General features: G+C 37.9%; 1 protein-coding gene across 7 annotated transcripts in view; it reads left to right on the top strand.

Annotated features, from left to right (window-relative positions):
* The window catches only part of LOC145997412 (TGF-beta-activated kinase 1 and MAP3K7-binding protein 3-like), a 213,881-nt gene that overhangs the window by 93,530 nt on the left and 94,015 nt on the right, over window positions 1–26,336 (top strand). For 5 of the 7 annotated variants that reach the window (XM_083134435.1, XM_083134434.1, XM_083134436.1 and 2 more), the window contains exons 2-3: window positions 14,781–14,962; window positions 19,075–20,527. In XM_083134435.1, the coding sequence (XP_082990561.1) occupies window positions 14,861–14,962; window positions 19,075–20,527 (1,555 nt within the window). In that variant the 5' untranslated portion in view covers window positions 14,781–14,860. The other 2 variants (XM_083134437.1, XM_083134433.1) reach the window with 2 other exon arrangements.

The raw sequence follows: 26,336 nt of genomic DNA, 5'->3' as shown, positions 1-26,336 counted from the left end.
CACGGTCACTCGATCACATACGTAACCGACAGTTCCTGGCCAACTCGGAACCGTACTTCTTTATATCACCAAAGTGATATCACCGGAACTACCGTGCGTCCATTTCGATCTTCAGCCGAGAGATCGGGAGAAGCGTGGCGGTCGGCGCTGACGGAGATGCCGACATTTGCGGTCTGTAATGCCCGCTTATATTTATGGACATATGCAAACATTTATATAAATATTGCAAAACGAGCACTAATCTGTGTTATAAGAGTACGGTTTTAATTTTAGTAGCTTAGTGGTTGTATGTGCCGATGATTTTGACATACCCACCTCTTGTGAAACACGGCGTAGAGGTTTGTTTGGAGAACGTTCTAACGCTGCACCAATTTCATCGAGTTTTGCTTCGGTTAGAATCCGTCGTTTTTGCTTAGGTGTTTTAAAATTTAACGATCCAGTTTCTCGTAATTTAAGGACAAGATGTCTAACCGTATCTCTGTGTGGAGTTGAAACGCCTGGGAATTTCTGTACAAATTGCCTACACACGTCTCGACACGAGTCTGTTTTCACGTATGTGTCATACATAAAAAAACCTTTGTTCTAACGTGAACCTTGCGGCTAGCATTCCAATCGTCTCACTGATACAACACACATACACACTGCAATAACACAAACAAGTAACTGCAAGTAACAAAGAATAACACTCTTGCGCACAGTACGAAATTAACACGCTCTTGGTTTACATTGCTCGCCACTATATTCACAACTCTGTCTTCATCTAGTCGCGAAGGAACAAAAAAACTCTAGCTCGGAGATTTCGGATTGCAAGGAAGCTCACGAAAACCATTCACTTTTAAAGGTTTCGTCTGCAGCGTAATCTTGATACAGTGTTGCACATTCGAAACCTCCAAACGATTCACATGGCCACAAAACTCTTTCAAGGATATAAACTTAAGCAGGACGTTACTGGTCAAAACTATGATTAAAATGCTTTATTATCTATGGCTCTTAACATCGTTTCTAAAGCGTGTTTATTTGTGTGATGAATTACAGAAGAACTTTTGCGTGTTATAACACAGGTTAGTGCTATTTTTGCAATATTTATATAAATGTGTGAATATGTCCATAAATATAAGCGAGCATTACAGGCCGCAAATGTCGGCATCTCCGTCAGCGCCGCCCGCCACACTTCTCCCGATCTCTCGGTTGAAGATCGAAATGGACGCACGGTACTTCGGTATATCTTCGCGGTAGTACAAGTGTCTAGAAACTCACTTCTCTATCTCACCGCGGTTCTAAGTCAACTGTCCCGTCTCTCTCCAAAAATTGTCCTCCACCGGTCCCCTTCGATTCCAGGGTTGCCACATATTTTGGCGTCATCCCCTCCTTTGGAATGACCACCGAATCTAAATGGGAACCAATACACACACTTGGACCCGTGGTACTGCTGAAAGCGGCCCTGGGGCTGTTGCTCGTCGGGGCCCCAAAGATGTCCTTACCGTCCGGTGCTGCCGTCTAGGGACTCCTCCACGCAAACACGCACACACCGATGAACAAAATCTTCATCCCCACTATTCCATTTGCATGTCTTGTCCAGTTATATTAATGAAATATCACCCCCAAATGAATTGTTTCATTGAACATAAATGTTCCCCCTTTATCAATAAAATATCACACACATCTTCCATACAATATCAAAGTCCCCCCTTTTAATAACAAATACATGGTTCTCATTAACAAGCTGAACTACCCCTAAACACAATATTAATATTCTTATACACTGAACTTATGCCGATTGTGATTGAAGGAACGTTTTCAACACGGAATATGAAGTATAATTTATATATGTGGATGGTGAATTTCTAAGGGGGCTTGCGATCGCTGCTGTAGGCAAGCGAAACATGGTTGGCAACACTGGCATGGCACCTTTCGGCAAAAAAAAACAACAAAAAAAAAAAAAACAGATCCCTCCTTGGACACAAGTGCGGAAAGCAATGAATCAAGGCTTCCCTATTCATTTCTGGACTGGAGAAGCGGCAAAACGATGCCCACCGGCGCTTAGGTTCGAGGAGAGATCAGGCGTCGGTCCTACGTTGCGACATGTCGTCAGTAACGAAGGACTTAGCCTCCTTTATTAATACAAAAAAACAGATTTTGGTTGAAGACCGGGAGAGGCTAGCGCATGATTGGGGTGGAATAACGGTGCATGCCGATATTTAGAAAGAATTCCCCCCGTACCCGTGAAATTGGGAAAAGTGGATTTTGCAATAAAAAGCATTCCTGTAGCCGAACAAGGGTGCCGAAGAACGCGTTCCTCAACCGGCAGAGGGAACGAGCAACGAGGCAGGCCAATGTAAAAACATATCTATACACACACACGAAAAATTTATATTTACATAAATCAGAAAAAAGCTGTACATTACAGATGTTGGAACGAATACAAGGTGCTTTCAGAAATACTTTTTTCACAGCAGAAATCACATTATTTATATCTGGAAACTGTGCACGAATTTCTTCCGCAACTCTATGAAGACCATGTACAACACACGTTACATGGGTCAACTTTGGATAAAATACTTGTAATGTTTTTCGTGCTTTAATCATGTGACGAAGATTAGTAACTTGTCTTCTCTATTTCCGCTTGGCCGTAAAATTTCTGAAAGTAAGACATACGCAATTTTAACTCAAGATACCCGAATGAAGAAATGATATTGGAAAAAGAAGCAGTTGAAGTTCCACAAAACTGTGCAAAGTATGTCAGAAAATTTGTTACTTTTGCAAATAAGAAAACAAAAATACCCGCAAATGGGGAATCTAATTTTGTTATTAAAGAAAACATGTTTAAGTGGTAATTTTATGTGAAGGAGAGAGACTAAAAATGAAAATACAATCGGAAATCGTACTTACGTAGTGCATCACGAACTGCCCTGCAGCGCATAAACACAGGTTTTCGAACACTTGTGCTTGAAAATTTTACTCTCAGAAACACTCCACAGACGAAACATTAACCAAGTAAACAAATATATTTTAAAAAAACTATCAATTTAATGATTTTTTCACGTAATATGCACGAACACCTTAAATATGCATTCATATGCACTTTAAAACCCCCCTACTTCGGTTCGGAATGCTCTGAAACAACTTTAGTATATTAATTAGAGGACCGGAATAAAATATGCAAATATGCAAAATCCGCAATCTAGTAATAACTATTATTGTACGGACAAAGTAACCCAGTTATGATGGTATTTCTTGAACATTGACTTTCCTTAAATGCTGACAATTTGATGGCCATGTCTTTTTGTCTGTTACCTGCGATTCTACTCAACTATGCTCACGCCACCTTTGTTTACAGTGCATTATTGTAGTGCAATAATGAAAGTTTTGTCCTTTCTAGAGTCTAGAATACACATAAATACGGGGAGGGAGCAATTTCATTTATATTATTTTTCCCGTTTCCTGTATGATATCTCCAGGATCAACTCCCCTGGAGGGAATTTTGCAGATTGTGTGGAATTTACGTGCATTTTTTGAGTCTTCAAGAGAAAAAGTTGCAAAATTAATAAGCAGTTCACTTCCATTTCTGGATTTGGTTCTTGTGATTCCACTCCCAAGAACGATTCAGTTTAGAAACTTGTTTCTTTCGTTCTTAATGATTCTCAGTCTTGTGCAAAATTATGGTTTCTTCGAATTTCTGTAATAAATTTTCACTTTTATAATACTAGATATTGTAAAGAATATCAAAGTAAAACTTGCGGTCCAGATATCTGATTGATAACTAAAGTACATTGACGTATGATTTGATCATAATCATCGGAAAGGTTGGTGAATATGAGGTTATCGTCTATGATTTAATAGATCTTAGTCTTGTTGGCATTTCCTATAGAATTCCTATATGCAACAAAAATTTCTCCAGATGCTGTGTACTTATAAATGTAAGCCAAAAAAGCAGCATTTTCTACGACACTATAAATCCGCCAGAAAATGAAAAATTGTGTAGGGTTTATGATTTTTTTTCTGTTGTTCTTATATTGTGGAGATCTTTATGGTGAAATAATGGACCTCTGTTACCTTAGCCTGAAGGCTAGATGCAGGTGATTGTAGCACTCAATACATTTGATGCCGATTGTAATTTTGCATTTTACTCTTCGAATTTTTACGTGTTCTTGTGTGTGTAGAATGAAATTTGCTAAAAAAAAGTTGTGAAATTGAATGTTCACAATCATTAACGGATTATATATTTAATTGAAAAACACAAGGTTCAAAATAAAAAAAAAATCGTGATGATAAACATGTCTGAAAAAATTTAATTTTTGGACTGGAAAACCTGGAAATGTCAGGGAATTTCATAATCAAAGAATCGTAGCAACCCTGATTGGGGAAAACTGATCGATAGATGATACAACACTGTTTTGAGGAAAACTGGTCGACACACTATATTTAGGGAAAAGGATATTAAAAATATTGTTTTTGTGTTCACTAAAGAATTGTATTTGTATTTTTTCTCGCATAATAATAATAATTATAATGATAAAATTCATAAACAATCGGTTAATATTAATATGTATTGATAAAATTTAAAATAAGACGGTTAATAAAAAAAATATTATTACACGGACAGGTAAAAGGATGGTATAAGAATAGAGATATAACAGCCTAGTTAAGATCATTAATTTTTTTATAAAAACAATTGTCCTACCAAAGAAACCGTCAAAAGAAATTAAATGGATTATTAATTAAATACCTAAAAGATTGTTAGATCCAGCTGATGAAAAGTAGTTCCTGATCATTGTTGGTACGCATACATTTATTTTCCCAAGTACTGTCAACTCAAAGCTGTATAATCAGTCTAATCCTTACTTTTAAGTAAGTTCTGCGTAAATAAATGAGTTTCATATTGTAAAACAGTAAACAAGTATTTAATTTTGGACTTGGAAAGTTTTTCGGGGAGGAGGGCGGACCCCTCCTCTTAATACATCCTTGATTTTGTTCTAGTCGCGACAGTGAGGATGAGTGACGATGTGATGAAATTGATAAAAGAGACACTCGCACAGAACACACTTACTGTTTATTCCCATGAGGAAACGCGCTTATTGACTGTAGGTTTATTTTTGATTTACTGCTCCTACTTAAATGCCTACTGGATCCTCAACTTGCTACCGATGAGGAAATTCTTACTTTCCTGCATTCTGACCAAACTTTGCTTGCCAGATTTACATGTATGCTTTCCCAGCAGGGAGGCTTATCTGTAGGGAGACAAATTTATGGTAAATAAAAACTGAGGAGAGCGGTAAATAAAATGTTAGATCAGCGGTATATACCAGCGGTGGAAAAAAAATTGGCACACACCTTTTCATTATGAGAGGCAACAACATACAAAAGGGCTATAAATTTATAAACAACTTCATTTTTATATACCGTACACATACACAAGTACTTAGCTGTCCAACCAAAAAGAAAACATCAACACAAAATCACTTCATTTGTAAATTGCATATCTCAAGTGATTTATTCATTGTATGTATTTAAAGGATATCCTTGCTGTCCAACAAATAAAATAATCACAACTGCACATACACAAACACATGTTAAAAATCACATGATGATAAACAAAATTCATTCATGACTGAACACAAATTACACCATTGTTTCCCTTGATGTGCGGGAACAGACTAATCTTATCGCTGCTACAGCTAGCAAGTTCAATGAAACTGGAAGTTGAGTAGACATTCGGGGGAAGAAAGGAATGCAGCTTGGCAGGGAGCAAAGTTTTCGAACTGAGATTATGTGCATGGGAAATCCCAGTTTGCAGCGTCTTCCTGATGTGATCGAAAATAAAACGTTCTTCAGTTGCAAGTGGTAGGAAACTTTAGGCAAACGTTTCGTTACAAATCGACAGTTTGCGCGCACAACCTCGATTGCCTGTTTTTGCGTGTTTTCTACTTAATTTGATGATATTTCACGGTTATTTCGCGAAAAAGTGTTCATTTCGTGGAAAAGCACACATTTCGCATTATTTCGCGAATAAAACTCATTCATATTTCATCATGGGGGTGTAGTTACGTGCAGAATGTTCAAAATTGCATCTTTTTTTCACATTTCGCGATTTCGCGCATCGCGAAAATTCAATGTCCCTATTTATCTGTTGTCTGCGAGAGTTTGTAGTGTGTTGTGGTCGTGAAGAACTGAATCGAAGCGGAAGGTCTGACCAGCTGAATAAGAACAATCGGTTCTTGTACGCTTAACTAGTATGTTAATTGTATGCTCACTGTGGAAGTTATTCAGGTTAGTGCTACGTCATTCATAACATCCATTGTCTGAAAGATTTGTTCGTGTCTTCATCATGTCAGATGTCGATCCAACACAATTACCGCCGATCTGTTTTACGTAAATACAGGGTATCCGCTGATCAGTTTTCCAGAAATACATTTTGTGTGTGTCGACCCGCTTTCCCTAAATGCCGTGTCTGCCCATTCGTTCTCCCCTAAATACAGTGCGTCTGTCGATCCGGTATCACTAACTACAGTGTGTGTGCGTTTGTCCATCCGTTTTCCGTTAATACAGGGTGTCCGTTGATCAATTTTCCGTAAATAGCCTGTGTCCATTGATCAGTTTCTTTAAATGTAGGATCAGTTTTCCATAAATACAGGGTGCCCGTCGATGCATTTATCCTACATGCAGTGTGTGTGTCGATACGTTTTCCCTAAATACAGTGTGTCGTTTGATCACTTTTCCCCTAAACGCAGCGTGTCTGTCTATCTGTGTCCCCTAAATACAGTGCGTGTCAAGGTTTTTTCTAAATGCAGTAGACCCTATATATATATGTCCATTTTCCCTTAATACAGGGTGTCCGTCGATCAGTTTTCTCAAAATTCAGCGTATATCGGGTTGGAGAGCCCAGTAGCGTACTCAGCAATTTATATGGGAAGGGGATTTGAACCTGGAGCCAAAAAATATCATCCAGGAAACGGGAATAATCATGTAAATGAATTTGCTCCCTCCCCAGATAATGTCTATTCTAGGTTTTAGAAAGCATGGTGGGAGGATCAAATGCGCTGATTTGAAATGTATATATATACACACACAATAGAATTGTAACATTGAGTCGCTTTTCTTCCACGCTTGTCTCGCGACGATGAAGATGAATGGTCATTCGATTGAAGGAACACCAATATCCAAGCCAAGACTCGAACCAGAAACCCTCGCTCACTAGATCGTCAGTCGATTAGTCGACAACAACCGCGGCAGCTGCGAAGGACTAAAGAGAGCCGCACATTTGGTTTATAATACACCTAATGTGCGGCTCTCTCTGTTTATTAAAACCAGGATATATTAAAATTTGCTAATTATTAACTACTACATTGATCAAATCGGTGTATGAGTAGAATATATAACTTGAAATTATTGCCCTACAAAAATAGTTATCAGTTTCAAATTTTCCAAAATACATGTCTTCTAAATTCTCTCATATTTATAGTTCATACATTTGAGTGCCCAAAGTATAGACTCAGCCGCAACGAAGCAGTTACTAACATTATGATGCACATTCACCGTAGCAGTTCCTGTTTGTCGACAGAACCAGTGAGAAGTGTACACAAAGAGCGCATATACTCCAGGCACGCTTTGTCCCTTAACAAACATACCATATCTTCATTGCTATTGCGGATGACGTCAGAGATTCAGCAAACAAGGAAGTGACTCACATGTAACAGACCTACATTTTAACTGATCAGATTGTCATTAGACTGAACCCTATTACAGTTTAAAAAGTTAGGTAAAAATTTGTAACATATTGTCACGATCTGATTGTTGAAATGTTAATAATAAGACCGTGTAACATAAGTAACGACTTCACGAATCTTTGTTCATTTATTGTTCACAATTATACGTACATATCCAACATATGCTTCCTCTCTCTCTTTCCTCTTCTCACACATTTGTAGACACCAAATGTCAACCTCTCTTCCACTTAGTGCACACTAGACTACATTTTTGCAGACTAACGTGACCTCCGTCGCTTTTGTTTTCACACATTCTACGGTCTTAGATCTGTTTTTTTTCAGTGCTGATTTGACCTTTGGGAATAAAAAGAGTCGCACGGAGCGAGATCCGGCGAATAGAGTGGTTGTTCTAACACTGGGATCCCATACTTGGCCAATAAAGCCTTGACTGACAATGCGTGTGGGTAGTAACATTGTCCTGATGAAGAATCCATGACTTGCTTCTCCACAAATCAGGTCGTCGTCTCCTTACTCGTCCATGAAGGATCGTCAGCATCGTAATGAAATATTGTTGGTTAACAGTTTGACCTTTGGGTACACAATTCGAATCAATTCACCGGCATTTGCATGTTTGATTCCGTTTTTGACGTGCAAGACGCTTGTCGTTCGCAATCACTTCTCGTCCCTCTCTAAACCTTTGAAACCACTCAAATACTTGAGTGCGTGATAAACACACATCTCCGTCCACTTCCTCCAACAAACCATAAGTTTCTGTGGTGGATGTTCAGAGTTTGATAAACTTCAGATTGATACGCTGTTCCACTTTCACACTTAATTTCTTTTCCGACGGAGCACAGATGTACGGTCCACTTCGTCCACAAACTACAGAAGAACTGAGCGTCGCGCACCCTGGGCAATCACACAGCCGGTAGGCAAGATATCACGTTATACACCCATGCACCGCTTATCCTTGACGTGCTTGCCGTTTGTCGACAGCAACATCAATCCGGTTTTTTTCTAGCCACACCTCGTATATCTGTGATTTTCCACACACACAAGGACAGCACACAACACGAGCGCCACAGAGGATTGATTATACTGGCTGAGATAGCAGACGCCAGAGCCTCGCTAGTATGCAGAATGCAGTTCAATGTGTACAACGTAGAAGAGAGGTTGATTTTTAGGTACTTGTATGGAGGGCCAGCCTTTAAACCTCGTGTCAGAATAGCGCGGTGAAACAAAACAGATAAAATCAGATGCACTTCTCCAACTAATTATGTATCACAACACTTTCACAGAGAGAATTGTGAAAGGGGTGGCATTTTTTTTTATTATTTGCCTAGGGTTGGCGACGTGCTGCTTGGTGGTGATAGAGCGCATGTGTCACGTACCATCAGGAGTAACCCATCACAGTCCTTCTGATGCGTATGACCCCGGGTTGTTAAAGGTTCAGGAATTGCAAATAACCAGTTCCGGTCCGGGAGAGAAAATCAGCAAACGTAAAAGGGTTCTGGCCCGTATAGAACCTTTATATCTTTAAAATATTAGCTACGACGCCAGGGGTCCCGGGTTCGAATCCTGGCCTGGGCATGGATGTTTGTGAGTGTCCATTCATCAATTTCATCATATCATCACTCATCCCCATCTTCGCGAATTAACCAAAAGTGGCACAAAATGCGAAGTAAAATAAAGCAAATCGATCATAACAATTTTTAAAATATTTCAATTCGGTCCCGGAACCTTTTTTTCCGGATCATTTTCAATAACTGTCCCAGTTCATTGGACCGAAATTGTGCGAGAAAAAAAAATGTTCCGGTCCTGTTGCGGAAACCAATAGAATCCATAAGAACTTATGGATTCCTGGACCTTTAAGCCTGTATGGAACTAAAATTCCCTCGCAGTTGAAACTGCGGTTAGAGTAGCGCGTATGAAATGCAAAGGGAATAATTTGCTGAGCAGCTCGGTGCGATAGTTGTCATTCACGGTGCATTGTTCCGGGGGCTTTGCCGAAGCTATGCAGGCAGGAGCGCCAAGTACGGGTACAGCACCGAACAGTAAAACCGGTCGCTTGCTATAGTGGATTGGTGTTTGCTTGACACTGTGCCAAATTATTTCGGTATTTTTCCCGGTGCCATTAAAGAGAGGAAGCTTCCTTGGAATTTTCTCAGGAGGTCTCCCTGCATGAGCACAGCGCTCGAGAGAGACTCTAGCGCGGTATTTGTACTTTTTTGTTATTAAACGCCGCTTTTTTTGTCTCTTGAGGATAATCACGGTGATGTCGATGAAACAGAACCACCTGGGTTGGAGTTCAGGCATGGGTGTACTCTACAAATCGTTTACTGATCGGGAAGAGTATTTGCAAGGCCTATGTGGAGAGGAATGGGGTTCGAATCCTGACCTGGGCATGGGTGTTCTTTGTGAGTTTCCCTCCCATCAGTGTCATAATATCATCACTCATCGTCGCGATTAGCCAAAAGTGCCAGAAAAGTGACGCTAAATAACCAAAATTAAATAAAATGGATCAGGGCTTATGTGGAAATCAATGTTGAACAGCTCATAGTAGCGTCTTTCTCTCATGAGCCAATACATCGGCTACACTTCTGTTCACATGAAGTGGCATATTTTATGAGGTTGGATTTATGAATTATGTACCACGTACCTGAACTAAAGTGTACACCCAAAATATGTGAAGTACCCATCACCCTTTATATTCCCCATAATTTGGTGATCATGAATTGAAATAATAGACGCCAATAAACAGAGCAGATCTACTTCGCATCATTCCTTATGACGTCAGGTGAAAAATAGACCATATTAGTTGTGGTCACCAGAAGACAACGGAGTAAGTTTCCTCATTGACGAAACACGAATATTGTCCCATTTCTTTTTACCGATGGTGTGGATCGAACCTACGACGAAGCTGTGATTTTTAACAGTAATCCGGTATGCTAACCAACTACTCTATTAACCCCCTAAATATGCATTCATCACTGTAAAACCTTGGGGTTTCCAGTGGCGTAGTGGCATTGCTGGCGCCACATTGCACAGTGGTTCGCATCCCGTTTTAAACTGCAGATCAAGTAAAGGTCCACCACCGCATTTGAAACCCTGACATGGGAGTAGTATCGCTAGTGAAAGCCTGAAGTAAGCATTCAGACTCTTGGCGCTAGTATACCGATTAGCCTGTCGGATTATAACATCGAGTTAAAACAAATTTTGTCAGTATAAAACTTCGCCGAGTGGTCACAATGTATTGAAATTAATTTATAGGCCTGTGTTTAAACAATATTGATTTCTTGGAGAAAGATCTACACTGTAAATTGTGCGTTTGTCGGAATTATCAAATTATCCGACCTATGTGGCGGAGTGGTTAGCTCTGCGTGCTACAATGCCAGGGGGCGCGGGTTCGAATCGCAGCCTGCGTGTTTTGGATGTTCTTAATGAGTGTCCTTTCATCAGTCTCATCACATCATCACTCATCCTTATCTTCTCGATTAGCCAAGAGTTGAAAAAGGCGAAGTAAAATGAACCAAATCAAGAAATTATCCAATTTCTCTTGATTCAAACTTTTTTTTTACTTAAGAGAAGGAGGTTATTCGACTGTGATAAACAACATGAAGAGGAAAGTTGACGTGTCTGCAAATGTTTTCCTCCAGAGCGTGGTTCCTGCTTGAATATATGCCTTTCACGAAAGGGCCTCCGACACACGGTGTCAGGAGAGTATTTTTAGCTGTTTTTATCTGATGGCAAGCACGTGGTGGCGGTGGTTTCGAGTAAGTCTCAGCCTCGTTTTTCCCCATTGCCACATTCTCACGTCTTCCCATGCGGAGGCCATTCATTCGATCAAACAATAAAAGAGAATGCGTCCCGAGGAGATGGATCAAACGCGCTGCCAAATTGGCTACTGACAAAAAAAATGTTCGTTCGCGCTGAAGGAATCACAATGTATTTCTGATGGGCGGCTACGCTGCTTGTTAGTTTGAAGTGATTTCTTAAGAAGTGGTGATTTTCTCGAGAAATTTGTTTTTAAGTCCTTGGCATATCAGTTATTTCTTAAAAAAACGTGAGTATATCAAGATATTCCTTCAAAATCGATGACCATATCAAGGAATTTCTAGAAATTCAATGAGTAGGCTATATGAGAGATTTTTTGTTAAAGTCATGGATGCAACAGGGAATTTCTTAAAAGTTAATTTCTTAAAAGTTTTTGCTATAGGCATATCACAGGATTTCTTCAAAAGTCATTGGTATATCTGGGAATTTCTTCAAGAGTCATTGGTATAACTGGGAATTTCTTCAAAAGTCATTGATATATCAGAGGATTTCTTGAAAAGTCATTGGTAAATCAGCCGATTTCTTCAAAAGTCATTAGTATATCTGTGGATTTATTTAAAAGTCGTTGATATATCAGAGAATTTCTTCAAATGTCATTGATATATCAGATGATTTCTTGAAAAGTCATTGGTATATCAGGGGACTTCTTCAAAAGTCACTGGTACATCAGGGGATGTATTCAAAAAGTCATTGCATCCGGGGATTTCTTATAAAAGTCGTAGGCATGGCAGATGATTTTTTTTAAAAGGCATGGCATAGCAGGAGATTTCTTTAACAACATTCATATATCAGGGGATTTATGCAAATACCTTGGATATGTTAAGGAATTTCTTCAAACGTAAGCGGTATGCCACGGAATCTTCTGTTCAGGTTCTCTGTCGGCTTTTCCTTCATCTGTTCTGTAGCATGCAATCTAGTTATTATTATATTAATTATTATTATGTTCCTTTTTCCGTTTCCGAGTACTCCCATTGTTTATGTTCTTGCAGCGTATTTTCTCCAATGTTCTTCACACCCTAAGTGCTACTTCAGGCAACAGTTGATAATGATAAGAGGGCAACGTAGCCTATATTTTGGCATTCTAATAATAACAACATGAGATGCATTCCTGAGCGCCCATGTAGTCAAATAGCGAGCGCTCTCTCCTTTGGTTGGTGCGAATGGTCCCGGTTTCGAACCACCGGGGGAAGCTCCAAAGTTTCTGTTTTGATCTTCACGGAGATTCCTAGCATCGTGACGACATTTGGGGAGTTACTTGAGAGCAATGGTCTCCAAAGTCAGAAATGAGCGGCGATGGGACCCGACGAACCGACCACACGTCACCCAATTAAATGCCCCTTGGTAAGGCTCTCAACGTGTTGTTACATCACGGAGTGTCACGCTCCCTGAAGGAACAAAATGGCGCCGTCATTTTCGTTCTTCTGTCTCCAAAATGAAGCTTCGTATAACTTATGGCTTTCGTTAAATCGATTTCTCATGTTATCAGTTCAGATCTACACACATTTTTATCTCACTAACAGTGAGAAAGAACGTAAAATTTGAACTCAACAACTTTTAATGGAAGTGTTATCTTGAACATGGTTCTTAGTAGCAGTTGTAGAAAATCTAATAAGCATTCCGAAAATGTACAGCTTGGTTACTATAGTTTTACCTCTCTCACTTATATGACAATTGAACATTGGCCGATAATGTACCTGCATTTGTCGAAATAGTTATGTGGATTGACTTGCTTTTGTTTCGTAAATGCTTTTAAACTCGCACACCAGTTTCCGCAGAATATAATTCGATAATTTGTTAGGGAACGAAACATTGTAGGTCCAGTCCCGATTAGCCTACGGTTGCGGGTGTTTATTATTTAACTTCCACTTGTTTTTCTTTAGATTACATGCGTTTTACATGTGTTGTTATTGAATTCAGTTCATTTCAGTGTATTTATGTTTGTGAATATAGAGAACGTTGTTTGTGTACTGAGAAATTGAAAATTTCAGGGAAGTGTTATAAATATGGGTTGGCAACCCTGGGAAGGACGATGACCACTGTATGACCAGTCGACGCCGTACCGTAGCATGCACCCACCTTGAACAATGTAGGGTGCTTGCAAGAGCCTTCAATGAATTTGGGCTATCTATGTAAGCCTAAAGAGTACATTTGCATAAGCAGCGTTTTTTTTTTTTGGCTTCAGCCCAAAACTAAATTTAAAGTGAGTAGGAGGGGTGGAGGAATGTCATGGAAAAAGAGAATAGCTCTGTTTCAACCAATCTTTTTCGAAACAAGCTGTCAACTCACTTAGGCCTGAAGATCCATCCTGGCCTAGCTCACAAAATTAACGTTTGCTCAGTGGTTGTCCAAATAGACTGTGCCCGTAAATTTTTGTAATTATATGTATCAAATCATTTTACAGAGTCGCACCATGGATCTTCTCATAATATACGCTGAGCTGGGAATCCTAGAAACTTAGAAATGTTGGGGAATTTTGTAAAAACGTTCACAAACCTGGAAAATACAGGGAAATTAGTCAGGATTAAAAACTAGAAACATTTCACTTTTTCTTCCAATTGGTTTCATTTTTGGGAATATTTCCTCATTTACTTAGAACAATGTTGATATTGTAAACTTGAAGATATAACTTTTATTAGTATGTTAAATCACTAAACAGCGGCCTGAAAAATTGAAAATCTGGAAAAGTCGAGGAATTTGGTTTTGTAAAATGAATTAGTGTTGTTCCCTCAAAAACCATTGCTTAAATTTGAATTTATCATGTTCGTGCAATAATTAACACATATTATTGTGGCTGAAATGAAATTATATGTGTGAAATATATAATTTTGGTTGACTTTTATTCCCCCCCCCTTCCGGACGCCCATGCATACAACTGTAATGCCAAGTTCAGAGCATTACAAACAATGATTTTAAAAGAAGGGTGGTAATGGGAAGGTTTTAACTGTTCCCAAGTCAAATTAAAAAATTTTAATTGTTTTTTTTCTTTTTTGGAAGGGGGATAATTTATACATAATAAAAAAGGAAAATGCACACTCTTTACATACTTACGAGCTTGAATTTAATGTGTGTGTCGGGTACCTTCAAATTTTCCTGCTATTGTGATAATTCCTCTTTTACCTTTTCACTTAAACTGCTAATTTCTCTTTTACCTTTTCACTTAAACTGCATGAATTTCCCTCCATGTGCCAGCTGTTTTCATTGCTATAATTTTCCTGATGCATATTTTTTTTCCTCTTCTTGCAGATGAATACATGACCAGATAAGTGAAATCGCCCAGAAGATGAGAGATTTCATATGGAATATAACAATGACGATAGATAAATATGGCTGAACGGTTTAATATATCCATCATGCAGTTGTTCCACGAGTTGAAACAAAAATTCCCGGAAGTTCCTGACAGACTTGTCAGTGAGTGTATTAGACAGGTAGCAGGTGTACCAAATTATATGCAGATGTGTTTTGGCATGTTTGATATTTTTCGACACCATATCCTTGTTTTCAGTTCGGAATTCATTAGCATAGTCAGATGATTACTTAATAATTTATCACCAGTCATCTAAATAAAGTTATTTTTCTTCATAAATATATGCATAAATAATGTACTAATTTCATATAGTGTTTTCACTCGTATCATTTATGCTGTTGTTAGTGGACAGTATGGGGATGAGTTGAAGAACAAATATGCCAATTTAGTGGATTCAAGTGATGTTTGAAGAATTTAACGTCACCATTTGGAACAACCACGACCCTTTGCAGAGAGTCGACTTTGTAAGTGATTACAAATGGCATAAAACTTGGCTTAAACTTGCAATTAAAAAAAATACATTGAGTTTAGCTTGTGTGTTGGATATTTTGTACTCTTGTGTATAAGGTATAAATGCACATGAGCATTTTAATTATTAAAAAATGACAGCTTGTGGATGTCGAATGTTTTTAATTCAAATATATTTAAAATAGAAACTTTTCATTTGTTTTAGTAGGTAGATTGTTGACTAATATTAAGGTTTGCACACTGAAACTGTTAAATTAATAAACACCATATAATAGAATACATTGAAGATTATTGGAATGTTTGTGTGAATATTAAATTTATTTTTATACACTATGGGATTATCAATAAACATATCACCACACACTTAAATTCTTTTGATAATTAATTCATGACTTACACGTAACTATTGCTTATGTTCCAAATTGATCCTTGCAAAATTAAATACGCAAATTTAGTGATTGAATGTTGTAACACAGACGATTGTGAAGAAATTTAAGTAAATACACATTTATGGATGAGAAAAATGAATTGCCTAGACATGAACAGTAACTGTAGTATCAGTACTCTTATTACTTTTCTTGTTAGTCATGTAGTAGTTTTATTGTTGTAGTTATTTGTCCCTGCATGCTATTTTGCATTAACATAAATTTTATTATTTCAGGAATTTTCTTCATAGTCTTTTCGTTAAATCTTTTAAAATAATATAATTTAAAATTAATCTTTCAAGATAAAATAGTGTTCACTTACTTTATGGAGCTCATTTGTACTAAACATAAACTTTTTTTCCCCTCTGCTTTTGACATTGGAAGCCTGTAAACTTGTGCTCTCTTTGTCTCAAAGAGATAATGTATGAAGATTTTTTAAAATGATTGTCACATCAAGCTTTACTTTTGCTACTTGTCACATAGTAATAATAGATTTATTTCAAGAGTTCCAGTATTAAATTGCATTTGATGATAAACTATTTTTTAGTATGACATTACAGCAGCTTTTAAATAAACAAATAAACTGTTGTTTGATGTAGTATTCAACATAAAATTTGCTTCATCAATCAACACATAAGAAGCTGTGTTCATATTTCTTCTATTCAGTATTTTTTTTTACTGCTTTCTTTCAACTTTCCTATTGCATCATGGTGCTTGTTGTAATTATTTTTATATGTTTTGCATGGCTGCAATATTTTAATTTAGTAGTAAACAGACAATTCATTTTTACATCATTACATAACTTAATGAAGGAATGTAATTTACATGGGATATTATTGTACTTGATAAGACCCCTTCATTTTCAGATGATTGAATGTATAACAAGGCACAGTGAACATTTACGTATATGTTTGTAAGGTCATGAGCAAAAATGGTTAGGGTTTAAACTAAGATTTTAAAAAAAAAATCTCAAAAATAAGATTTTCGTGTGGTTGCAATTCCAGTTATTCCAACATTCCAAACCATTGTTAGTTTCTTCTTCACTGATTTATTGTTTGTGATGCATTAGAACTAGGGGTTCCGTGTTCAATATGTGGAGGAAAACCCAAAGTTTGGGTTTCTATCCAAGACCGTGAAGACAGTTGTGGAACTACTTGAAAACAGGCATGCTTCAATCAATAATTTCAGATAACAATGGTGATGGAACTCACGTGTGCTGACTACCCATCATTCAAAGCAAAAACTGTAGGCAAGCCTTGACCCATAAAGATCTGTTACACCATAAAGCTAAATTTTATTTGAATTTGCTTATTTTACTTTGGTTTTCTGCCTCTCTATTTGAATTATTATTATGATAAATGACGAAATGGTGATACAGTTTATAAAGGAAACAAAATTAGGTAAACTTGCATTGCCCAGGATTTGAATCCAGGAAGTTGTCTTCATGGCCCAATATGGCATAAATCAATTTTATATTTCTGTCTCATTTAGGACTTCATAGCAAGGGATAATATACTAAAAACAACCTTTAACTGCATGTCTCGAAAGGTGAGACATTTTGGTGAGATCAGAATAAAGAAGAATCAAGCATTATTTGTGGTTTTTCTCTCTGGTATTCCATCAAAATTCCATTCTCATCATTACAGTTAGGCTAGTATGGCACAAAGACAACACAAACAAAGAAGTTAATTCAAATTGTGTGTCCAAAGAAATTAGAATCGTTGGTTATGTGACATCAATAAAAGCTAAATTTCAAATCATTAATTACAAACTGATTTTGGAACTCAAGCCTGCTAATTTTGATCATTGCACAAGAGCAAAAACTGTGGTGGGGAGAAAATGGAAAAGATAATAAGAACTGCAATGCTTGGAAATAGGTCGTCATTTGGATGTTAGTTACATATTTGCCATTGTCCTTATTCATTCAATGGAGGTTCTTGCATTGCATTGACTATAAGGGGTGGCATTATGACAATTCGAGCACCCCTCCTGATTTCTCATGTCTCAACTCGACCCAAATTTGCTTATGAGTTTACAGATAATTATATTTATTTATACTTGACGTAATTTTTCAAGAATTTGAATTTGTATGCTATTTCAGTAAAACGTTTCATCAGCAAACCTTAATGAACATTTATTAGTAGTGGGTCTTCACAGCATACTGCAATTCGTTCTAAATTAACTTTCAGTGCTTCCCTTTAACAAAACACTTTTTGGGTATTATTAATACAAACTAACTTAGTCTAGATTGTGTATGAATGATCTGAATTGTCTTGTTCCTAACCTTCAAGCAATGCATGTACAAACTAGTTTTTCTTTTTGCTGGCTATTAGAACTTATCTATTATTAACTAACTTCAATTGAAACTTTTATCTTTTACTATTTCTTTAAGATCTTGTAGAACAGGAACATTTATCATTTAAATTCTATGAAGATACATGCTTTCATTGGAAGATATTTGTTTTGCTATGAATCATACTTTATTTTTTGCATTAATGTTAGTATGTGGGGGGTTGATATTAATGGAAAAATATTAGGAAGTAAGGGCATATTATTATCATTTTTATTTTCAAAATTTAACTCTCCTCCCTACTTCCTCAATTTCTTTTCATGCCATGGCACATAGCATGTGTCAACTTATAAATCATACCTGTCAGTTGTTTAGTTAGAATTGTATGAAACTTTTGAATATCATGCATTACATTCCAGTAATGGAAGCATCATCATAAATGTGTTGCTTTGTTCACAGTTTCACTGCATTTCATTGGTGGCTCATAACATTTCTTGCACTGTTCCTGTTTATGACTAATTTATGTAATATATTTGGAATCTGGAACAAAAAATGAAGAACTTTCAGTTTTGTCTCAACTTCATTTTTCAAACTTTTTTTTAAATTAGAATATAAGTAAACACTCAAGAACAGCAGTACATAAAACTCTAAACAGTCGTTGAATTTACAAACATATAAGTGTACTGTTCGTACATAGCATAGAATTTTATGTGAAACATTCCTAGTTCTCAATCTTGTCATTGTATGAAGTTTATCTCCGGAATAGAAAATGTCATGCCTTTGCATATAATTTTACACTAATAGCTCTATGAAATATAAGTTAACTTTCCAGTACTGCAGTACACCTCGTAGCTCATTAGTAAAAATTAATAATTTATACATTGAGTTGGTAAATATAAATGTTCTTTTATTTAAAAAAAAGATTTAATTAATTTAATTCGAACAGTTAATTCTGGTCATGAATAATGGAAAACTAGAGATATTTTTCATTGTAAAGGTAATGTTGAGTTGTAACTTCACTAATGCCTCTTTTTGTTTTGTTTCCTCCAGAATTATCACAATAGGCAAAAATGTGAGGAAATCCTATCTCAGGAGAGCCGTTGCTACACGTATAGCTACCCTGCAGCACAAATAGCAAAAATGTATGCGTCTGTGAACGACAGCAGAACGAACGTCTCTAGTCGCATGGAGGAACTATCTATCTGCAACAATCCCAGTGCCAGTGGCAACCAGATTAACCCACCCACATATGGATTTTCTTACCCTACAAGCACAAGTTCTGAAATTCAGGATTTCAATCAAAACACAATGAGTGCAAGTAGTACCACGTACAACCAGTGCAGTGTGATTGGAAGGCATGTGTCCGGCAGTGAAAGTGCGCGACATTGTGTGCGTAGTGATGTATATTCACAGTTCGAAAGTGGAATGCCCAGAGGGTATGCGGGTGCATCCGGGGCAGTGCCGAATTTTCCTAGTGACCCTCCTAACAGCAATGTGTTCTCGTATGGTGGTGATATTAGTGGATTGAGTGGGATGATCGGCCCGCAGTTTTTTCAAGTTCCTGGGCGACGTGTCAGTGACATAGGGGTGCCTATGCACGGGCCTAGTATAAGAGTTCAAGAACCTCAGTCTGCACCTGTGATGTCAACCACTTTTGAATCATTTCCCTTATCTGCTTACAACCACCCAGGTGGTTACATGTTCAATGGTGCTCCTGGTTTCAGCTCAAGTGGCATAAGGGGCAGTCACCATCCAGGTGGCATGCCAGGCCCTCACCGACTACATTTCCCACAGTACCAAACCCCAGGTGATGCAAGCTATGACCCACAAAGTGCTTCGTACGTTCCCAGACCAGCATGCCAAGTGAACGTGAACATGATCTCGAACTCCGAACAGGCACCTCCAAACCGCCACATGACTTCTTTGACTGTACACCCTGCGGCTCACTACATGGGCAATCAGGGTTTTAGACCTGAGGATCAGAATTTGGATCCCAACACAGTGCGTTGTCCCCGACCCTTCACTTCGGTGAATCTTATGTTGCGTCCGCCGTCATCGGAACCTCAACCTCCTATTGACATTCACTCGGCAGGATCCAGCCTCACATATTCCACATCGTCTTACAATCCAAAGGAAGGTTACCAGTCCCAGCTTCAGATCCAAATAGGTTCTGGTGGAGGTACCATATCAGCATTACGAACACGTGTACCTACTCCTAGTGTTTTATCGAGGACACAAGTGCCGTGTCAAGGTACGAAACAAGTGTCGCAGCGTCCTCGTTCATTTTATCAGCCCCCACCGCCTCCAGATCATCCCCCTCCTCGTACTGCATCTCTTCCGGATGTTCCCTCATCGTTATTGGATGCAGATGATTCTCTTCAGTGTTCAGTTCCTATCGAGTCCCAGCGCTCGCCATCCCGCTCCCCGTCACCACTTGAAGAAGAGGAGAAGTTGCTGATTGAGAAACATACGCATGAAGAAGGAGAAGTGGCTTGTTCAAAAGGTAAGTGCACAAGTATTCTTGAATATATCAGTTCTTTCTTTGTGCGTCAAGTTATTAAATTTATCTGTAATCAAGGATCGAAACTGGAGCATTACATTTAGGCATCAAAACTAAAATCATAGGCACCAGGTGTTAAATTGCAAAATACGAAACAATACTAGGAAAAAAAATTTCCTCATATTTTAGGACCAAAATGCTGAGAGAACTATTGTCATTTTAATAATATTTCTTCACTCTAGTTTTATCATATTTTAAAAGATGAAAATCTATAGTTTTGACATCGTTTTCCACAGGGTACATTTATTCCTTTATTTATCAGTTGAAACTGTCTATTCTGCCTTTTATAATAAGAAAAGAATGTGATAGTTGTCACAGAAATCTGAACAAGAGCATCCCATTTGTGGTTGTGATCAAGGATTTGTTTAAAAATTTTACCACATGCCTGAATGGTAGGATCTAGAAGGAATGTTAATGTTATGTTTTTCAATACTTGGATTTCAGCAAACTGAGCAGAATGTGTGAGCAAACCAACAATTTTAACTTTTTATCATGCAAAAATCTTGCGATTGTATCTTCCAGAGTTAACGTATAGCATGGAGGTTATTTGGGAGCCATTGTGGTCCAGTCAATAGTGTGCCTGTCTGCCATGTATGAGAGCCAGAGTGAATAACCTCAGGTGTGAATTTTTCCAACATTGACACTATATAAAGCAGCTCTGGAATTCACTCATCCTCTAATTATTACATAACAGGAGTAAGAAGTGGCTTGAGAATGTCACTGATGACATCATCCCCACAGTGGTCGAGAGGGTGAATGTGTGTGAGGCTCCACTTCCACATCCCTGTTATGTGTGTACATGGCGCAGTGCCATGAGTAGGGACCTTGCCTTTTTATAGAGGTTATTTCCCTCTCTTCAATGTTTTATCGATTACTGATTTTTCATGATAAGTTCACCTATTTGTCCTTTTGGTTTCAAGTGTGAATATTTGGTGCATCATTTTGGTTCATTTCTAGCACATTGGAAGTGTTTTGAGGAGACCTATGGCTTGCCTGCAAGAAATGTTTAGGCATCACACCAATTATCAATTTACATATTTCCTGCATTTAATCTTCTAAATCGCATTTTGTAAATTTCACTCACCCAGTGTTGTGTCAATTGTAAATAAAATTCGACATAATTCACTCACGAGTTTACATTGCCTTAATTGTGCTTCCAATCAACATTTGAAGGCCTGTATACCCATACAGTCCACATTGCTACAATACAGTACATTGATATTACCTATTGAATGCACTAGATAAGACTCTAGAGTGCGCGTCAAATCTCCTGCATATGGCCTTGAACGACTGAACAGCACCAGCGAATCACGGACGTGCGGCGTTGCCTAGTTCAGAAGCTGTTTCACCTCGCTACTAAATCGTGTACCTGACGCTCGGATATAAATAGATTATTTCAAGTGTCAGTAGTTCAACAGATGGAAAGATAATGAATTTGCGAGTATGTACGAAAAACAAGCGTGATTGTAGCTTATACCGTTCCCTCTGTAGAAGCAATGTTGTTATAAACGTATTTGCATTGTATCCTTTTTGCTCTCCCTTCGTTCCTGTTGCATTCTGAAACTTTCCGATTAGCTAAGGGAACAGGGCACGTTCGTTCCCAGTGATGGCAGAAGTTGACGAAGAGGATACCGTCATTATTCGTTTTTTTTTCATGTGTTTAGTGGGTGTGTGCAGCATGTCGTTGAGTAAACCAAGTGGTAGTGATGGCGAGAGAAGAGGGAAAAATACAGTGTTGTACGAAGCCAGGCACGACAGGTGATTTTTCAGGTGTACAATTTTTTTTAAAAAAAGTGTTCGAGTGACGAACAAAGAAGTAAAATTGACTTTAAGAAGTGCGAGGATCTAACAGCTCAAGCGTGTGGTGTGAATCAAGCTACCGTTTCTCGGATATGTTCGAGGACAAAACAATGTGGATCGGGGCCTGCTCCAATGTTTCAATAACCTAGACTAGAAAGCACATTAACATACAGAAAAGAACGACAAATTTAGATGACTTTGAAAAAAGACGTAGTTCGTAGAACAGTCTTTGAAATTTACGATCGTGGCGAATTTTCTACTACCAAAAAGATAACGTACTCTTTACGGGACAAAATATCTTACAAAGGCTCTACAACTTCCACCTTGAGAATATTGAAATAATTATGCAGTCCCTAATCAGGTATGTTCTTTTCTCCCATTAAGTTTATTATATGTTATATTATCTAATGTTCCGTGCTCTCCGTGACAAGGCATTTCGCTCGACCACGCTGTCTCTTTCCGTGTGAGATTTCGACATGGCACCGCTGCAGTGCGCTGCTATTGGCTATCGCCATATGCAGGAGATTTGACGCGCACTATAGTAGGCATGACAGCGTATTGTAGTTTACCACGTGTTCCTGTACCAAATATAACCACATAATATTCTGTGGCGTTCGACCTGTGAGGGTCAGTGCCTACCTACTTACCTCCAGCCTCACTACCACCAGAGGTGAGAGATCATCAAATCGGTGACAGCACGACAAACCCCTAGTCGAAGTTGTAAGTTTTCTATGACCAAGTTATCCTTCTCATTCATAGCTCCCCAATTTCGTCACGATGATTGGTGGCCCATACACAGGCGGAAATCTCAGGAAAAGTTGTTATGCTTCCCCCGGGAGACTCAAACCTGCACACATTCCATATCTTGAGCCCAAAGCTTTCACCTTAGACTGTACAGCCATAATGCAGGACAAAAATAACCATACCATGCATATATTTTGTAGTCATAAGTATAATGATTCTAAAACCACCAAAACAATAGTGTACTGAACTGAGATAAGTGCTAAATACAAATCTCGTGACCGTTAATTTTAAACAATGCTTAGACTCATAGGTAGACAAGAGTAAAAGTAAAAGCCCCTAGCCCCTTTTTTCTCATGAGCCAGGAATTTGGGGGGGGGGATTAAGGGGGGAAAACGATTAATCCAATTACGATAAAGTTATAGATTTTGAAATGTGATCTCAAAACATTTAATTTGTTGATTAATACAAGATTGGATTTAAAGCACTGGAGTGCCCTTCCTAGTAAAGGCTCGATCAGTAACATCATGAATAACTATGCAATATATTATAATGTATGGCCAATTTACCATATTTTTGCAGATTTTAAAATTCAGCTAGCAACAGTCCAAAGATTTATAATGGCTGTTCATTATTCTGATTTAATAATATACGTGATACAAGAAGCATTCAAACATTAATAGAAGACTTACTGTACTCATTATTTATATAAAGCTAATGGAAATTTCTGTAAGCAAAGTTGAAATATTAAAAAAAAAAAAATTGAAAACTGAATATAAAGATTCAGGTGCTATGGCAAACTGGGCATTCTGTATTTTTCTACCCCTGCTTAGACCAATTATGACATTCATGTTCACCACATTTCATGATTTGCATTCCACTTGAACATCATAATTGATATGTTACGGTACATTACATTACATGCTTCAGTTTCGAACTTCTATGTTAATGGCAATGTGCAAACGTAATATATCCTGCATTTCTTTTATCTTCATCTCATGTCAACTTTTGACATATTTATTTATATTTAAGATTAGTGTATTTTTTTTTAGAGTTTGACAGTGTGCATTTATACATGTAGGAAGGGAGGATGATGGCCAGTAGGTAATGAATTTCGGGTAATGGAAGAAGCAGTGCTTAATTGTAGCAAGATGCTGGATGATTTTTGTCCATACTATGTAGCTTATACTACTTCAAATATTTTAATTATCATTATGAAGGGCGCACAGAGGCAATTATCAGGAAGCACACTGAGGAGAACAGAAATAATTGCACTGTGAACAATGAATAATTGTCTAAGGATATACAGGGTGGTCCAAAAAACTAACAATGTAGGTTTGTAATAGGGGTGGGGCCAAATGTTATAGGGCATATGACGATGACGGCCGCCATCTGGAATTCACTTTCAAAACTTTAAATGGGTTGGGGTGATATGACATATTAAATCCGGCTAGAATTTCACTAGAAATGCAGCGGTGAATTAAAATATCTAACGCATCAGTAACGCATCGAGATCATACTGATGTCCAGGGAGAGAATTTTTGCATGCCATTACACATGATTTAATCAGGGATATTCCCGAAGGGTTGAATTTTGTGATTGGTTGTCTCGAACAATTACAATGTGACACTTCCACTGGAATAAAAAGTCCTTCACAGTGATGAGGCTAATTTTCATGATCATAAGGAAGTTAATAAACAGGATATTCAAAGATTTTTATCGTATAACCCATTTTGGACAGATCACAGCCGAATGGTTAGTGCCGGTAAGTTAATGGTGTGGCATGGTGTTTGGAACGCGATTGGTTAGTCCACTTTCCATCGACGGAACCTTAAATGCTGAGGGTTACTTGGATTTGTTAAATAAACAGGCTTTTTCATCATTGCTTATGGAACAAGGCACTTCAGAGTTTTTTTTCAACAGTATGGAACACCACAACACTACGGGAATGTTGTGAGAGTTTCTGTGCAAAATTACTTATCAGATGACAAGTGTCGCATTTTCAGTTTATTAAGTTCCTTATGGACATAAAAGGACTTTTCATTCCAGTGGAAGCGTCATTTTGTAATTGTTGGAAACAACCAATCACAAAATTTAACCCTTCGGGAATATCCCTGATTAAATCATGTGCAATGGCATGCAAAATTCTCTCCTTAGACATCAGTATGATCTCGATGCGTTACTGATGCATGTAAGATACATTTTAATGCTTTTTTCTGATACCTCGGAATGGAGGAAATGGGTACAAGAATTCATTAATAACTTTTTACTGGTTAAAGATACGTCAAACATTGCATTTCTCCTGAAATTCTAGCCAGATTTGATATATCACCTCCTCATTTAAAATTTTGAAGTTGAATTCAAGATGGCGGCCGTCATCGTCATGCGCCATGTAACATTTGTCCTCACCTCCATTACAAACCTACATTGTTAGTTTTGCGGAACAGTATGTCATTCAACTTTTAGTTCTGGTGTCCTCACACTTTTCGACCACCCTGTAAATTGTATAGCTATACCACTACTCCCCCCTCCAAAGGGATTGATTGATTGATTTTATGAATTGGGGTAAGTGGATCATTAATCCAATAATGCTTGGCCTTCTTTGTAGGGACCCTGCGCTCGAATCGCAAGGAGTCGACATTTGTGTGCACCTTTCGTAATTTCATTACTATATATGTAGTGGTTTGCCCCGTAGGAAAATAAAAAAGAGCTTTACTAGATTGTAGCGTCCCTGTTTTGTTCTGGTTTCATGAAAAAGTAAACAATAACGTAGGTAACACGTATTCCGTAAATATGTTATTTTTATGTTTTTCTCTAAACTTTTGTCTGCCAAAAATAATTTGCCTAAAGAATTTCGACTAAAAGGAAGAGAGATGTGCTACCTTTTTCAGGGGGAATGGACGTCCATCATAATACTTTGTAACTTTTAATTATGTGGCGTGCATACAGGGGGATTCAGGAAGAATTTGCAATATTCCAGGAGGTGAAAGTATTGATGAATCTAAGCAAAAAAGGTTAGATGAACCTAGTTCCGTTTCATAACAGTTCGCGAGAGATTTCTCTGGCCTCCCGCCTAAAATACTAGTCTCAGCTCCGACTCTTTATCATGAACCCTTTTTGTGTGGAAAGGAGACTTTTGCATCACTATGCACATTACACTGGTTACATGAATTATTTTGCAATGTACTGTATGTATTGTTAGAATTGTGTT

This window comes from Lepisma saccharinum, chromosome 13, assembly GCF_977018435.1.
Source record: "Lepisma saccharinum chromosome 13, izLepSacc3.1, whole genome shotgun sequence".
NCBI lineage: Eukaryota > Metazoa > Arthropoda > Insecta > Zygentoma > Lepismatidae > Lepisma > Lepisma saccharinum.
This window is presented reverse-complemented; position numbering and strand designations above follow the sequence as displayed.